Below are 18,501 nucleotides of genomic sequence, written 5' to 3' on the forward strand. Positions count from 1 at the left end.
GAGTAATGAAAATAAAAACAAAAATAAACAAGTGAGACCTAATTAAACTTAAAAGCTTTTGCACAGCAAAGAAAACCATAAATGAGGTGAAAAGACAATCCTGAGAACAGGGGAAAAGAAAATGCTTGCAAAAGAAGCAACTGACAAGGGATTAATCTCCAAAATATACAAACAGCTCAACAACAACAACAACAAACCCCAATTGGTGGAAGACCTAAATAGACATTTCTCCAAGAAAGACATACAGATGACCAAGAGCCATATGAAAAATTGCTCAATATCACTAATTATTAGAGAAATGTATTTTAAAAATACAATGAGGTATCACCTCACACCAATCAGAATGGCCATTTCAAAAAATCTACACACAACAAATGCTGGAGAGAGTGTGGAGAAAAGGGAACCTTCTTGCGCTATTGATGGGAAGGTAAACGGATATATGGAAAACATATGGAAAACAGTACAGAGTTTCCTTAAAAAACTAAAAATAGAACTATTATATAACTCAGCAATCCCACTCTTGGGCATATACTCTGAAAAACCATAGTTCAAACACATGCCCCTCAGTGTTCATTATAGTACTATTTACTATACCCAGGATATGGAAGCAACCTAAATCCAGATGAGTGGATAAAGAATATGTCATACATATATACAATGAAACATTTTTCAGTCATAAAAAGGAACAAAGTTGGGTCATTTATACAGATGTGAATGGACATAGGGTCTATCAGACACAGTGAATTGGTCAGGGAAAACACATACCATGCATTAACATGTATGTGTGGAATCTAGAAAAATGGTATAGATGAACCTTTTTGTAGGGCAGGAATACAGATGCAGATATAGAGAATGGACCTGTGGACATGTACGGGGTGAAGTGGGATGAGACTGACATATAAATACCATGATGTGTAAAAGAGATAGTGAGAACCTGCTGTATAGTAGAGGGTGCTCAGCTCAATGCTCTATGATGACCTAGATAGATGGGATACAGGCTGGGGGAAGATCCAACTGAAGCAGCTGATTCAGTTCACTGTGCAGCAAAAATTAACACAAGTTGTAAGGCAACTATACCCCATTTTTTGAAAAATGTTAAGGAAAGCTAAAAAAGGAGACAAAAAGATTTGGAAAGAGGTAACAATCTCTTTTTTTCTTGTGTGTTTTTTAGTTGCTTGAAAGACAATCAAAAGGAGCTTGGGAAGGTAAGCCCAGACGTGAAAAGAAAACGGTAAGAACACAGCATTTCAGAGTATTTTCTCCAGTGATTTACTTCCAGAATCTCTGTACCGTGACAGCTAATGTCCTATCTTAGACCTCTTACAACCACAATGATAAAATTCTTTGGCAATTGCCTCTAAGACTTGGTAGAATGTTAGATGGAGACTCTAAACATTAAAACTGGCTCATTAGTACACATATTTTGTTTCTTAATAGTTATATAATGCAAATGCATGAATGAATAGCTGATATAAAGGATATTTGTTTCTGGTTGGTTATTTGGAATGACCACACTTCCAACTTATTCCACATACTTAGAATAATTTGGGGAAATAAAAATCTAATCATGTCTTTCCCTTAAAACCCATCAATGTTTTTCTATTACACCCAGAATAAAATCCAAACTTCATCACGGACTAAAATTCAATATAGATTGACTCCTGTGTATGTCTCCAATATCATTCCTCACTCTGCATGCTCACCCGTTTTCTCCCAGGAAGTCATATCCTTCATGCCACTAATCTTCTTCACCTCAGGGCCCTGGCGCATGCTGCTTTGCTAGTGCACATGGGTTTCATTTTCCTTGTTTGTGATAGAAAATATCTCTTCTGGAGATGCTGGCTCTTATGATTTCTATGAGCTCCTTGACTAGACTATGTAAGAATGCTGTTTCCATACCACGTTGATTTTCTACACTGCCCCTCTCTTTATATTTTGTTATTGTTCAGTTGCTCAGTTGTGTCCGACTCCTTGTGACCCCAGGGTAGCATGCCAGGCTTCCCTGTCCTTCACTATCCCTGGAGTTTGCTCAAACTCAAGTCCATTGAGTCGATGATGCCATCCAACCTCTGTCGCCCCCATCTCCTCCTGCCCTCCACCTTTCCCAGCATCAGGGTCTTTTCCAATGAGTTGGCTCTTTGCATCAAGTGACCAAAGTATTAGAGCTTCAGCTTCAGTGTTAGTCCTTCCAATGAAAATGCAAGATTTACTTCCTTTGGGCTTGACTGGTTTGATATCCTTGCAGTCCAAGGGACTCTCAAGAGTCTTCTCCAGCACCACTATTTGAAAGCATCGATTCATATTTTTCTAATGCCTTTCTTTTAACTTGTAACTTTATATTGTTAGTTTGGCTTTTTACATTCCATCTTCCTCTATAGACCAAGTGCATGTGAAGGCTCTAACCTTTGCTTGAACTTGTTAGTGCCTATCAGTTGCCCAACCCTGATAAGACACTCATGGAAAAAAAAAAGGCAGTGAAAAAGCAGTCTATATCTGGACACTCTTATCTTGCCACTGCTTAGATTAACAGAAACGCCATGGCTTGTTTGTCAGTCATGAGCTTTTCATATCTTTGCACTCAACCCCTTTCCTAATCATTTCATCTCAAGGTCTGTTTTTCTGTCTCTGAGATGACCCTTTCTAGTCTTACAAAGTGTGAAGGTATGGGGGATGGAGAGGAAGACCTTGATGTTTGTTAGTGACAGGAAATAATTTTTGAGGAATCAGTCATTTCCTAAGTTTCAGCTATGCTTTCTCTGCACAAAGGAAAATGTAGAAATAATGGAGTGGCTATGCCTTCACTGTGACTCTTTGCAACTCCTCTTTACATTTTGTAGCTGGAGAAGAGGTAGAAAATATCTTGTGATGTTTCTGAACTAATGTTCTGATTGCATTCTATATCTGTAAAGTTTTCTCATGGATATTCCAGGATTCATTATTCTTGAAGTTCAGAAGCTGTTACACATCAATGTTCCCTATGATTTGTGTTTTTTTCACCCATAAAATCAATTTTAAGATTCAAGTCTTTATTTCAGGAGTTATTTTTTTTAAATGTCTTTGGATATTTTTGTTTTAATTGTTTGGTTCTCATGTCTTGAAATAGCAATTATGTGATATTAAGATTTCTTTTTTGTCATAATTATCATTATATTTCTAACCACTCTACCTCTTTATTTTCTACCATTTACTTTTTAGTCTCAAGTATTTTTTTTTTATGGTACGGCTTGTTTTTGTTTTTGTTTTTTTTTTACTTTGCCGTGCTTTTACTAGTATTTTACTTTCTCTAAAAGCTTTGAGCTTTGCCATTTCTTTCAATTTCCCCCCCCTTGATTTATGCTAACCCACTTTCCTGCTCCATGTATTTTATATATATATATAATTCAGTCCATGTGTGCAACTTTGTGCTTAGGACCTTGCTGTGCAAGCAGGTCATTTGTGAGATAAAGTAGTGTGTGTGTTTGTCCATTGGTTTAGCAAGAGTGCTCCTCTGGAGGCTCAGGCGGTAAAGGATCTGCCTAGAACGCAGGAGACACGGGTTTGATCCCTGGGTTGGGAATATCCCCTGGAGAAGAGAATAGCTCCCCACTCTAGTATTCTTGCCAGAGAATTCCGTGGACAGAGGAACCTGGTGGGCTATAGTCCACAGGGTCACAAAGTGTCGAACATGATTGAGCATCTAACACTTTTACTTTTTGGGAGAGGAGAGATAATCTAAGACTCAGGCTTTGATTTTAGTATGTTGTCTCAGATTGCCTCCTCACCAAATATTTTCTTCCCTCTGCTCTGAGCACATCTCTGTTTTGTATGCATTACCCTCTTTGAGTTGGGAATATCATTATAGGTTGTATCCTTTGTCACTTCCATTTTGTCCTTCAAGTTTAAGAGTCTGGGAAAAGGAAACAAAAGTTGTGTTGGCAACTTCACCCCCTCTTTGTCTCTTCTTTGTTATGTGGTATGGAATTGTGTGGCTGTAGAGATAATCTCTATTTCTTTCATCACTAGCCCATACTTTTTAATGTCTGTCACTGCAAGTTTGTAATTATAATTTCTAGAACTTATGATTTATCTTTAAAGATAAAGTAGAGAAATAAATTGAATTTTAGTATTATCCTTTGGGTCATTCCTAGTTTCACTATATTGCACATATGCTTTTCATATATATGATAATATACAATATATGTGGTCTAAACAATTTACTAATTCCTAAGTACGATAAATTCATAAAATACTTTGTTGGCATTTGTGGAATTTGTTCTCTACTTTTTTTTCTTTTCTTAGATTTGTGTAGCTTTCCTTTTTTCACCTTTATTGAAGTATAATTAAAAAAATAAAATTTTAAGACAAAGTTTTAAGATAATTAGAGAGTACTTGATGATTTATGTATATGTTTTGAAAGGATTGCCCCACTGATGTAATTAAAACATCCATCATCTCACATATTTATCTTTTAAAGATGTGAGAGCCTATTTCAATTATACAATACAGCATTAACTATATTTCATGGTTTTTCTGAAAGGAGAGTAAGCAAGTATTTAATTTTATTTAACCTTTGAACTATAAATTTAGCAATGAGCTTAAGTTAAGGGCAATGAAATGTTTCTTTCAAGTGCAACTTTGGCTTCAGAGAATTGGAGTGTCTCATGTTATTATCTTTTTCCTTTGTAGGCAGGAAGTGACTACACTTGAGATAGAAAATCAAGGTCAAGATAAGAAAAGTAAGTCATTGCTTCATAATATTTTTCATACTAGGGATGTTGTAAACATACAAATTAGCTGATGTTCTGATACTATGGTCCAGTTGGAGGAAATTCTGCTTGGAGTCCTTATAGGGATGTGATGGTCCTTTACTTGTTTTTGTCTCACAAAACTGATCTCTTTATTCTTTATATTACAGTAGTATTTGAACATGATTTATTTCTGGCAGCATTTTATAGATTTCTAGGGGAAGGAATTAACCAAACTATGCCAATTTTAATTTATATATTGAAGTTTTAAAATAGGTTCATATTATCTGGTGTTGAGTGTTTTTTTTTATTTTAAAGCATTTACTCCATTTAATATAGTATCTAGGTGTTGTCGCTTAGTTGCTTGGTTGTATTGACTCCTTGTGACCCCAAGGACTATAACCCACTAGGCTCCTCTGTCCATGGGATTTCCCAGGCAAGAATATTACAGTGGGTTGCCATTTCCTTCTCCGGCGGATCCGTCCAATCCAGGGATTGACACTGCATCTCCTGCATTTGCAGGCACATTCTTTACCACTGTAGTAATCATGCAATTACTCAAAATGAACAATTATGAAGAAAACTCACATTTTCTTATCACTATTGCTTCCACTGTCCTCTCATCTTACAGTCAAACTTCTTGAAAGAATTGTATGGCCTCATTATTTGGGACTTTGCATTTCCCAGTCTAAGCTCAGAGTAGTTTACTTCTGGTACTACTGTTCCATTAAGCATGTTCAGTGGACTATGAAACAACACATTTTACCAGACTGCATCACAGCCATAATTAGAATAACATGCTTAAACAGCATCATAGTGCACTGCACATATAGTTGTTATATGAGAATTATTTTTATTTTATATATGTATATGGTTATACTGAACCAGGATATAAAATATACTTTTAAGTATGGATCACATTAAAAAAAAGTTGAATGTCTCTGTTCAGATGTAACTACAGACTCTAAAGGACAACATTCAAACTTAATCTCCATCACTGTATTTCTAGCACTTGAAAATGTTTCTCAGCATCTCCCTCCTGAAATTCTTCCTTCCTTCATTTATTTGACACCACACTCTACTCTTTGGATCCTCAATTGTTGACCATTGCTCTATTGTCTGATGCTATCCTGTTTCAATACATCTGGAATGCTGGTGTTTGACCCAGATTTGGAAACTTTCTACTCTTTTGAGGAGCTTCTGTATGACAGATTTTATTTTATTTTGTCTAATCTTTGGTAGAATTTTCTAGTGAAAAGTATCTGAGGAAAATGTTTATTGTAAGCAATTTTTTCACTTCTAGATGCAAATGCTTTTGTAGTTATAGATTATTCACATTTTCTGTTTCATCTTGCCAGTTTTGCAAGTTAAATTTCTCATCAAACTTATCCTTTTTAATTAAAATTCTGAGGTCCTAAACTTAAAATTTTAAGTATTTAATGTTTACGGGATCTATAGTGATGCCCTCTTGCTATTCCTTTGAGCCCAACTCCAACGCAAATCCTGAGATTCACCAAATATTGTGCTACTTTTATTTACAGGAAAAGTAGATGCAAATTGATTGAGGTGGCTGCTGCTGCTGCTGCTAAGTCACTTCAGTTGTGTCTGACTCTGTACGACTCCATAGAAGGCAGCCCACCAGGCTCCCCCTTCCCTGGGATTCTTCAGGCAAGAACACTAGAGTGGGTTGCCATTTCCTTCTTCAATGCACAAAAGTGAAAAGTGAAAGTGAAGTCGCTCAGTCGTGTCCGACTCTTAGCAACCCCATGGACTGCAGCCTACCAGGCTTCTCCAGGTGAAAGAGTACTGGAGTGGGGTGCCATTGCCTTCTCTGGATTGAGGTGGGGCTATCCTGAAATAATTCAGGCTACTACCCCCCACCCTCGCCCCCCAAAACTTCACCAAGGTGAAGGTTCCTTCATTTTCCTATGGCAAACTATATATCTAAAGTATTCTAGGGTACTTGTCCCTTTATGTTCACCAGGATCTATCAGCCTTATGTCCTCTATATAGTAGATTGTTTTTATGTCCTGCAGATATATGAAATGATCAATGTTCCTGCAAAGCAGATATTGACAGAGAGACAGAAATTGATAAAGCCCTGAAATACACCAATGAAGTAGCACTGGTGTCTCTTCATGAAAGCAAATGTATCTAAATATATGCCAATGCACTGCTTTAGTGAATTAACAGACCTCGTCTGCAACAGTAAATGCCACTGAAGTTATCTAATTAAGTTTGTGAAAATGTCCAAGACCCAGCCACATTTACTGAGGCCAAAAAGGGAAATTAAGTGAAAAAGTTATCAAAATTACCACCTCTGCATCTTTTTTTTTATGTTTTTATTTATTTATTTTTTATTATTTTTTTTATCTTTAATTAAGATTTAATACATGTGTTCCCCATCCTGAACCCTCCTCCCTCCTCCCTCCCCATACCATCCCTCTGGGTCAAATTTAAATTTATTTATTTTAATTAGAGTCTAATTACTTTACAATATTGTATTGGTTCTGCATCTTTTTGATATTAAAGTCAATAATTATTTTATTGCTTTTTTTAGTTAGTTTACATTCCATTTGGACCAGAGCCATTTGGGGAGAATCTATACAATGCTACTGCAAATTGGTCAGCATATCTGCTTTCACCCTTGTTTTAAAGTCATGGTAATTAATATTCATTGGATATATTTATGGACCCCTTCAACACACTATGACATAGACATAGGAAAAAATTCCCTTCTATTATTAGTGGGCTAAGGTAAAATAAGATTTTTTTAGGGAGGTTTCCTTGGTCCTTTAATCAGCTCTTGAACCACAAATTTAAAGTATCATATTCTCTGTTTATGTGCTCCAAAAACAATCAGATAATCAGTTAGTCTTTATAGTTCTCATTCTTTCCCTAAAGGTCTGTTAGAGCAGTCATTTAGGCTAGGCTTTTCCACCCAAGTGACCATTTTAATAAGTCTTTTGCCATTTGTACTGTGGACTACTTGTGTCTCATTTTTTAAAAAAATACTGATGGCATCTGCTCTGCCTCTAAACCTAATCAGCTGATGTAACTAAGCCCAGATTCTCATACCTTTGAGATTCTTCCTTTGGAAGTTTCTTACTTCAACCATTCCTGGTTTCAATAATTACATATCAGTCATAATTATTGGGTTGAACTGCAGGAAAGATGTGGCAGTCTATTAATGGTGTATGAATCATAACAGAGCCAGAAGACTTACCAAAATACAAACAGCAAGACAAATTTGCAATTTAGAAAGCACTGTGATGGTTACCACGTGTTATCTCATGGACATAGGGAAAGGAAGGTTATCTTTGCCATTTTCTGAGATGTTGGGGCAAGGATGAGAAGGTTATAGCACTAAATTCATTTAAATATTCTTATATTCCTAAATCTTTAGATATTTTTCTTTTTTGGCTTTATAACAAGGAATATATGGGTAGTAGGTAGAATAAGGGGCTTCCCAGGTGGTTTAGCAGTAAAGAATTTTCCTGCCAATACAAGAGATGTGGGTTCAATTCCTGAGTTGGGAAGATCCCCTGGAGGAGGGAATGACAACCCTTTCCAGTATTGGAAAATACTTGGAAAATCGCATGGACAGAGGAGCCTGGTGGACTACAGCTCATGGGGTCACAACGAGTTGGACAGGACTGAGCTACTGAGCACGCAAACAGGTATTAACAGAATAAAGGCCCCCAAAGATATCCAAGTTTGACTATATTTTTAAATGTCAAAAGGGACTTTGCATATGTGACTCAAGGTTTCTAGGTGGGGAGATGAACAAATGCTCTTAAAATGTAGAAGAGAGAAGCAGAAGTGATGCAGCACAGTGTCAGAGTGATGCAGCATAAGAAAAACTCAAACAGCTATTGCTTGTTTGTAGCAGTGGAAGGGGACAATGATCCAAGGAATGAGTGTAGCCTCCAGAAGCTGGAAAAGGCAAAGAAATTGAGTCTTCTTTAGAATCTCCAGAAAGGAATGCAGCTATGTCAACATCTTGATTTTGGCCCAGTGAGACTCAGAATTCTAGTATCTAAAACTGTAAGATATTAGTAATAAACTTGCATTGTTTTAAGCCATCAGGTTTGTGATAATTTGTTACAGCAGTTTTTGTTCAGTCACTCAGTCATGTCTGACTCTGCGACTCCATGGATGGCAGCAGGCCAGGCTTCCCTGTCCTTAACTCCCAGAGTTTGCTCAAGCTCATGTCCATTAAGTTGATGATGCCATCCAACTATCTCATCCTCCTTTTCCCCCTTCTCCTCCTGCCCTCAACCTTTCCCAGCATCAGGGTCTTTCCAATGAGCCAGCTCTTTGCATCTGTTTTGCAGAAAGTTTTCACTTTCATCTCAGGTTCACAGGATTTGTTAACAAAATAAGCCACTTGTTATATACAAATAAATAATACAGATATAAGAGAATTATCTAGCTTACTTTCAATATACTAACATTAAAAGAAAGGAGAAATAGAAAGAGCAAAAGATACATCACCATATTGGATTTTGACCAACATTCAGACTCAATCAGCTCTGGGAAGTCCCATGTCACAGGACATCTAGAGTTCCAATTGGGAAAGGGTCTCAGGCAGCATGTCCACTCCATGGGTGAGACTTCAAAGACTGCAATTTGGGTCTCCCATTTATAATCCCAGGACAGATGCAAACTGATATCATCATCAATCTGTGACCAAATCCAAGCCTCAGTTCAGACAGTCGCTCAGTCATGTCTGACTCTGAGACCCCATGAATCACAAAATGCCAGGCCTCCCTGTCCATCACAAACTCCTGGAGTTTACTCAAACTCATGTCCATCGAGTTGGTGATGCCATCCAGCCATCTCATCCTCTGTCATCCCCTTCTCCTCCTGCCCCCAGTCCCTCCCAGCATGAGGGTCTTTTCCAATGAATCAACTCTTTGCATGAGGTAGCCAAAGTATTGGACTTTCAGCTTTAGCATCAGTCCTTCCAAAGAACACCCAGGACTGATCTCTTTCAGAATGGACTAGTTGGATCTGCTTGCAGTCCAAGGGACTCTCAAGAGTCTTCTCCAACACCACAGTTCAAAAGCATCAGTTCTTCGGTGCTCCGCTTTCTTCACAGTCCAACTCTCACACACATACATGACCACTGGAAAAACCATAGCCTTGACTAGACGGACCTTTGTTGGCAAAGTAATGTCTCTGCTTTTGAATATGGTATCTAGGTTGGGCATAACTTTCCTTTCAAGGAGTAAGTGTCTTTTAATTTCATGGCTGCAGTCACCATCTGCAGTGATTTTGGAGCCCCCAAATATAAAGTCTGACATCTATTTGCCATGAAGTGATGGGACTGGATGCCATGATCTTCGTTTTCTGAATGTTGAGCTTTAAGCCAACTTTTTCACTCTCCTCTTTCACTTTCATCAAGAGGCTTTTTAGTTCCTCTTCACTTTTTGCCATAAGGGTGGTGTCATCTGCATATCTGAGGTTATTGATATTTCTCCCAGCAATCTTGATTCCAGTTTGTGCTTCTTCCAGCCCAGCGTTTCTCATGATATACTCTGCATATAAGTTAAATAAGCAGGGTGACAATATACAGCCTTGACGTACTCCTTTTCCTATTTGGAACCAGTCTGTTGTTCCATGTCCAGTTCTAACTGTTGCTTCCTGACCTGCATACAGGTTTCTCAAGAGGCAGATCAGGTGGTCTGGTATTCCCATCTCTTGAAGAATTTTCCACAGTTTATTGTGATCTACACAGTCAAAGGCTTTGGCATAGTCAATAAAGCAGAAATAGATATTTTTCTGAACTCTCTTGCTTTTTCCATGATCCAGCGGATGTTGGCAATTTGATCTCTGGTTCCTCTGCCTTTTCTAAAACCAGCTTGAACATCTGGAAGTTCATGGTTCATGTATTGCTGAAGCCTGGCTTGGAGAATTTTGAGCATTACTTTACTAGCGTGTGAGATGAGTGCAATTGTGCGGTCGTTTGAGCATTCTTTGGCATTGCCTTTCTTTGGGATTGGAATGAAAACTGACCTTTTCCAGTCCTGTGGCCACTGCTGAGTTTTCCAAATTTGCTGGCATATTGAGTGCAGCACTTTCACAGCATCATCTTTCAGGATTTGAAATAGCTCAACTGGAATTCCATCACCTCCACTAGCTTTGTTCATAGTGCTGCTTTCTAAGGCCCACTTGACTTCACATTCTAGGATGTCTGGCTCTAGGTGAGTGATCACAGCATCGTGATTATCTGGGTCATGAAGATCTTTTTTGTACAGTTCTTCTGTGTATCTTGCCACTTCTTCTTAATATCTATTGCGAGCCTAGTTTCATGCTAATTCTGTTTGTTTTGTCTTGTAAAACTTGGAATGTTGTTAAGCCTGGGGCTTGATTGGCCAGGTCCCCTTCAGGGGCTCAACAATTTCAAGACTCTTCCCCCATTTTATGTAAGGTACTGAAAGTCTTGCACTCACAGCATGCAGTCACTCCCAGTCACTCCCAGTCAGGGCAGTTTCCAGGCAGGTTAGAAGCAAAGTCAGACGCCTGCTCTGCTTTGTCTCTGAAGCCTAAGTAAGACTGTGTTGTGTATATGTGTGTGTGTGTGTGTGTGTGTGTGTGCGCGCGTGCTCTTGCTTAATCTCTCAGTCGTGTCTGACTGTTGCAACGCCATAAACTGTAACCTGCCAGGCTCCTCTGTCCATGGGATTCTCCAGGCAAGAAAACTGGAGTGGGTTGCCATTTCCTTCTCCAGGGGATCTTCCTGACCCAGGAATGGAATCCAGTTCTCCTGCACTGGAGGCAGACTACTGACTGAGCTACAAGGGAAGTTTAATTTCCCTAACAGCATCAGGTAGCCAAAGTATTGAAGCTTCAGTATCAGTCCTTCCAATGAGTATTCAGGGTCTATTTTCTTTGGGATTGACTGGTTTGATCTCCTTGCTGTCCAAGGGACTCTCTAAATCTTCATAAGCACCGCAGTTCAAAAGCATCAATTCTTTGGCACTCAGCCTTCAGTATGGTCCGGCTCTCACAACCGTAGCACTACAGGAAAAACCATATCTTTGACTATACAGACTTTTGTCAGCAAAGTGATGTCTCTATTTTTTAGTACTCTATGTTTATTATAGCTTTTCTTCCAGGGCGTAAGTGTCTTTTAATTCCATGGCAGCAGTAATAGGAGACAATTACAACCTGAAGCAGTAATGCCTTTTTATACAGGCCTTTACTGAGATTAATTCCTAGGCAGCCACTCTAGTTAATAATTAGATGTGCCTTTCAACTCTGTGAATTGCAGTATTGAGTCCAGACTTTCTGGTAAGTGCATCAGTATCTAGATATTCATTCTGTTCCATACCATATGTGTGCTTTCTTTCACAATCTAGGACTCACAGAATCAATTCAATAACAACAGAGTGTTGCTGAATTCACACTTTTGTTTGTTTTATTTGGGCAGGTTGTGAATACATATTAAGAGCATAAATAAAAAGGAAAATATCCTCTTTCTTTTTAAAAAATTTATTTATTTTAATTGGAGGCTAATTACTTTGCAATATTGTAGTGGTTTTTCCCATACATTGACATGATTCAGCCATGGGTTTATTTGTGTTCTCCATCCTGAACCCCTCTCTTAACTCCCTCCCCATCCCATCCCTCAGGATCATCCCAGTGCACCAGCCCTGAGCACCCTGTCTCATGTATAGAACCTGGACTGGCGATTTGTTTCATATATGATAATATACATGTTTCAATGCTATTCTCTCAAATCATCCCACCCTCGCCTTCTCCCACAGAGTCCAATAGACTGTTCTATACATTTGTGTCTCTTTTGCTGTCTCACATATAGGGTCATCATTACCATCTTTCTAAATTCCATATATATGCATTAATATACTGTATTGGTGTTTTTCTTTCTGACTTACTTCACTCTGTATAATAGGCTCCAGTTTCATCCACCTCATTAGAACTGATTCAAATGCATTCTTTTTAATGGCTGAGTAATATTCCATTGTGTATATGTACCACATCTTTTTTATCCATTCATCTGCCGATGGACATCTAGGTTGCTTCATGTCCTGGCTATTATAAACAGTGCTGCAATGAACATTGGGGTACACGTGTCTCTTTCACTTCTGGTTTCCTTGGTGTGTATGTCCCACAGTGGGATTAGTGGGTCATAAGGCAGTTCTATTTCCAGTTTTTTAAGGAATCTCCACACTGTTCTCCATAGTGGCTCTACCAGTTTGCATTCCCACCAACAGTGTAAGAGGGTTTCCTTAATTTCTCCACATGCTGTCCAGCATTTATTTGTAGACTTTTTGATAGCAGCCATTCTGACTGGCGTGAGATGGTACCTCATTGTGGTTTTGATTTGCATTTCTCTGATAATGAGTGATGTTGAACATCTTTTCATATGTTTGTTAGCCATCTTTATGTCTTCTTTGGAGAAATATCTGTTTAGTTCTTCAGTCCATTTTTTGATTGGGTTGTTAATTTTTCTGGAATTGAGCTACAGGAATTGCCTATATATTTTTGAGATTAATTCTTTGTCAGTTGCTTTGTTTGCTATGATTTTCTCTCATTCTGAAGGCTGTTTTATCACCTTGCTTATAGTTTCCTTCATTGTGCAAAAGCTTTTAAGTTTAATTAGGTCCCACTTGTTTATTTTTGCCTTTTTTCCATTACTCTGGGAGGTGGGTATAGAGGATCCTACTGTGATTTATGTCAGAGTGTTTTGCCCAAATTTTCCACTAGAAGTTTTATAATTTCTGGTCTTATGTTTAGATCTTTAATCCATTTTGAGTTTATTTTTGTGTATGGTGTTAGAAAGTGTTCTAGTTTCATTCCTTTACAAGTGGTTGACCAGTTTTCCCAACACCACTTGTTAAAGAGATAGTCTTTCTCCATTATATATTCTTGCCTCCTTTGTCAAAGATAAGGTCTCCATAGGTGTGTGGATTTATCTCTGGACTTTCTGTTTTGTCCCATTGATCTATATTTCTGTCTTTGTGCCAGTACCATACTGTCTTGATGACTGTAGCTTTGTAGTGTAGCCTGAAGTCAGGCAGGTTGATTCCTCCAGTTCCATTCTTCTTTCTCAAGATTGCTTTGGCTATTAGAGGTTTTTTGTATTTCCATACAAATTGTGAAATTATTTGTTCTAGTTCTCTGTAAAATACCGTTGGTAGCTTGATAGCGATTGTGTTTAATCTATAGATTACTTTTGATAGTATACTCATTTTCACTATATTGATTCTTCCAATCCATGAACATGGTATATTTCTCCATCTATTTGTGTCATCTTTGATTTTTTTCATCAGTGTTTATAGTTTTTTTCTTTTATTTTATTTTTAAACTTTACATAATTGTATTAGTTTTGCCAAATATCAAAATGAATCCGGTCTTTTGTTTCTTTATGTAGATTTATTCCTAAGTATTTTATTTTTTTGTTGTTGCAATGGTGAATGGAATTGTTTCCTTAATTTCTCTTTTTGTTTTCTCATTGTTAGTGTATAGGAATGCAAGGGATTTCTGTGTGTTGATTTTATATACTGCAGCTTTCCTATATTCATTGATTAGCTCTAGTAATTTTCTAGTAATCTTTAGGGTTTTCTATGTAGAGGATCATGTCATCTGCAAACAGTGAGAGTTTTACTTCTTCTTTTCCAATCTGGATTCCTTTTATTTCTTTTTCTTCTCTGATTGCTGTGGCTAAAACTTCCAAAACTATGTTGAATAGTAGTGGTAAGAGTGGGCACCCTTGTCTTCTTCCTGACTTTAGGGGAAACATTTTCAATTTTTCACCATTGAGGATGCTGTTTGCTGTGGGTTTATCATATATAGCTTTTATTATGTTGAGCTATGTTCCTTCTATGCCTGCTTTCTGGAGGGTTTTTATCATAAATGGGTGTTGAGTTTTGTCAAAGGCTTTCTCTGCATCTATTGAGATAATCATATGGTTTTTACCTTTCAATTTGCTAATGTGGTGTATTACATTGATTGATTTGCAGGTATTAAAGAATCCTTGCATCCCTGGGATAAAGCCCACTTGGTCATGATGGATGATCTTTTTAATATGTTGTTAGATTCTGTTTGCTAGGATATTGTTAAGGAGTTTTGCATCTATGTTCATCAGTGATATTGGCCTGTGGTTTTCTTTTTTTGTGGCATCTTTGTCTGGTTTTGGTATTAGGGTGATGGTGGCCTCATAGAATGAGTTTGGACGTTTATCTTCCTCTGCAATTTTCTGGAAGAGTTTGAGCAGGATAGGTGTTAGCTCTTCTCTAAATTTTTGTAGAATTCAGCTGTGAAGCCGTCTGGTCCTGGGCTTTTGTTTGCTGGAAGATTTCTAACTACAGTTTTGATTTCCATGCTTGTGATGGGTCTGTTAAGATTTTCTATTTCTTCCTGGTTCAGTTTTGGAAAGTTATACTTTTCTAGGAATTTGTCCATTTCTTCTGAGTTGTCCATTTTATTGGCATATACTTGCTGATAGTAGTCTCTTATGATCCTTTGTATTTCTGTGTTGTCTGTTGTGATCTCTCCATTTTCATTTCTAATTTTGTTGATTTGGTTCTTGTCCCTTTGTTTCTTGATGAGTCTTGCTAATGGTTTGTCTATTTTATTTATCTTCTCAAAGAACCAGCTTTTAGCTTTGTTGATTTTTGCTATGGTCTCTTTTGTTTCTTTTGCATTTATTTCTGCCCTAATTTTAAAGATTTCTTTCCTTTTACTAACCCTGGGGTTGTTCATTTCTTCCTTTTCTAGTTGATTTAGGTGTAGAGTTAGGTTATTTATTTGACTTTTTTCTTGTTTCTTGAGGTAAGCCTGTATTGCTATGAACCTTCCCCTTAGCACTGTTTTACAGTGTCCCATAGGTTTTAGGTTGTCGTGTTTTCATTTTTATTTATTTCTATGCATATTTTGACTTCTTTTTTTATTTATTCTGTGATTTGTTGGTTTTTCAGAAGCGTGTTGTTTAGCCTCCATATGATGGAATTTTTAATAGTTTTTTTCTTGTAGTTGACATCTAATTTTACTGCATTGTGGTCAGAAAAGATGCTTGGAATGATTTCAATTTTTTTGAATTTACCAAGGCTAGATTTATGGCCCAGGATGTGATCTATCCTGGAGAAGGTTCCATGTGCACTTGAGAAAAAGGTGAAATTCATTGTTTTGGGGTGAAATGTCTTATAGATATCAATTAGCTCTAATTGGTCCATTGTATCATTTAAAGTTTGTGTTACCTTGCTAATTTTCTGTTTAGTTGATCTATCCATAGGTGTGAGTGTGGTATTAAAGTCTCCCACTATTATTGTATTATTGTTAATTTCCCCTTTCACACATGTTAGCATTTGCCTTACATATTGTGGTGCTCCTATGTTGGGTGAATATATATTTATAATTGTTGTATTTTCTTCTTGGAATGATCCTTTGATCATTATGCAGTGTCCTTCTTTGTCTCTTTTTATGGCCTTTATTTCAAAGTCTACTTTATCTGATATGAGTATTGCTACTCCTGCTTTCTTTTGGTCTCCATTTGCATGAAATATCTTTTTCCAGTCTTTCACTTTCAGCCTGTGTGTCCTTTGTTTTGAGGTGGGTCTCTTGTAGACAGAATATATAGGGGTCTTGTTTTTGTATCCATTCAGCCAGTCTTTGTCTTTTGGTTGGGGCAGTTAACCCATTTACATTTTTTAAATTATTGATAAATATGTTCCCATTGCCATTTACTTTGTTGTTTTGGGTCCGAGTTTATACACCTTTTCTGTGTTTCCTGTCTAGAGAAGATCCTTTAGCATTTGTTGAACAGCTGGTTTCAGTTCAGTTCAGTTTAGTCGCTCAGTCGTGTCTGACTCTTTGAGACCCCATGCAGCACGCCAGGCCTCCCTGTCCACCACCAATTCCCGGAGTTCACTCAGACTCAGGTCCATTGAGTCAGTGATGCCATCCAGCCTTCTCATCCTCTGTTGTCCCCTTCTCCTCCTACCCCCAATCCCTCCCAGCATCAGAGTCTTTTCCAATGAGTCAACTCTTCACATGAGGTGGCCAAAGTACTGGAGTTTCAGCTTTAGTATCATTCCTTCCAAAGAAATCCCAGGGCTGATCTCCTTCAAAATGGACTGGTTGGATCTCCTTGCAGTCCAAGGGACTCTCAAGAGTCTTCTTGAACACCACAGTTCAAAAGCATCAACTCTTTGGTGCTCTGCTTTCTTCACAGTCCAACTCTCACATCTATACATGACCACTGGAAAAACCATAGCCTTGACTAGACGGACCTTTGTTGGCAAAGTAATGTCTTTGCTTTTCAATATGGTATCTAGGTTGGACATAACTTTCCTTCCAAGGAGTAAGCGTCTTTTAATTTCATGGCTGCAGTCACCATCTGCAGTGATTTTGGAGCCCCCCAAAATAAAGTCTGACACTGTTTCCACTGTTTCCCCATCTATTTCCCATGAAGTGATGGGACCAGATGCCATGATCTTTATTTTCTGAATGTTGAGCTATAAGCCAACTTTTTCACTCTACTCTTTCAATTTCATCAAGAGGCTCTTTAGTTCCTCTTCATTTTCTGTCATAAGGGTGGTGTCATCTGCATATCTGAGGTTTCTGATATTTCTCCCAGCGATCTTGATTCCAACTTGTGCTTCTTCCTGTCCATTATTTCTCATCATGTATTCTGCATAGAAGTTAAATAAGCAGGGAGACAATATACAGCCTTGACATACTCCTTTTCCTATTTAGAACCAGTCTGTAGTTCCATGTCCAGTTCTAACTGTTGCTTCCTGACCTGCATATAGGTTTCTCAAGAGGCAGGTCAGGTGGTCTGGTATTCCCATCTCCTGAAGAATTTTCCACAGTTTATTGTGATCTACACAGTCAAAGGCTTTGGCTTAGTCAATAAAGCAGAAATAGATGTTTTTCTGAACTCTCTTGCTTTTTCCATGATCCAGTGGATATTGGCAATTTGATCTCTGGTTCCTCTGCTTTTTCTAAAACCAGCTTGAACATCTGCAAGTTTATGGTTCATGTATTGCTGAAGCCTGGCTTGGAGAATTTTGAGCATTACTTTACTAGCATGTGAGATGAGTGCAATTGTGTGGTAGTTTGAGCATTCTTTGGCATTGTCTTTCTTTGGGATTGGAATGAAAACTGACTTTTTCCAGTCCTGGGGCCAGTGATGAGTTTTCCAAATTTGCTAGCATATTGAGTGCATCACTTTCACAGCATCATCTTTCAGATTTGAAATAGCTCAACTGGAATTCCATCACCTCCACTAGCTTTGTTCATAGTGCTGCTTTCTAAGGCCCACTTGACTTCACATTCTAGGATGTCTGGCTCTAGGTGAGTGATCACAGCATCGTGATTACCTGGGTTGTGAAGATATTTTTTGTACAGTTCTTCTGTGTATCCCTGCCATGTCTTCTTAAAATCTACTGCTTCTGTTAGGTTCATACTATTTCTGTCCTCCAAGTCTATGCCCCAACCAGTAATGCTGAAGAAGCTCAAGTTGAACGGTTCTAAGAAGACCTACAAGACCTTTTAGTACTAACACCCAAAAAAGATGTCCTTTTCTTTATAGGGGACTGGAATGCAAAAGTAGGAAGTCAAGAAACACCTGGTAACAGGCAAATTTGGACTTGGAATATGGAATGAAGCAGGGCAAAGACTAATAGAGTTTTGCCAAGAAAGTGCACTTGGCATAGCATTTGGTCATAGTTTGGTCATAGTTTGGTCATAGCAAACACCCTCTTCCAACAACACAAGAGAAGACTCTACACATGGACATCACCAG

General features: G+C 38.0%; 1 protein-coding gene across 1 annotated transcript in view; it reads left to right on the plus strand.

Moving 5' to 3' along the window:
- Nucleotides 1-18,501, plus strand: part of GCSAML (germinal center associated signaling and motility like) — a 53,613-nt gene that overhangs the window by 21,842 nt on the left and 13,270 nt on the right. Inside the window, exons 2-3 of the mRNA XM_061423201.1 lie at nucleotides 1,172-1,231; nucleotides 4,666-4,715. Coding sequence (XP_061279185.1) covers nucleotides 1,172-1,231; nucleotides 4,666-4,715 — 110 coding nt within the window. The remainder of the gene's footprint in view (nucleotides 1-1,171; nucleotides 1,232-4,665; nucleotides 4,716-18,501) is intronic.

Source organism: Bos javanicus, chromosome 7, assembly GCF_032452875.1.
Source record: "Bos javanicus breed banteng chromosome 7, ARS-OSU_banteng_1.0, whole genome shotgun sequence".
NCBI classification, from domain to species: Eukaryota; Metazoa; Chordata; class Mammalia; order Artiodactyla; family Bovidae; genus Bos; species Bos javanicus.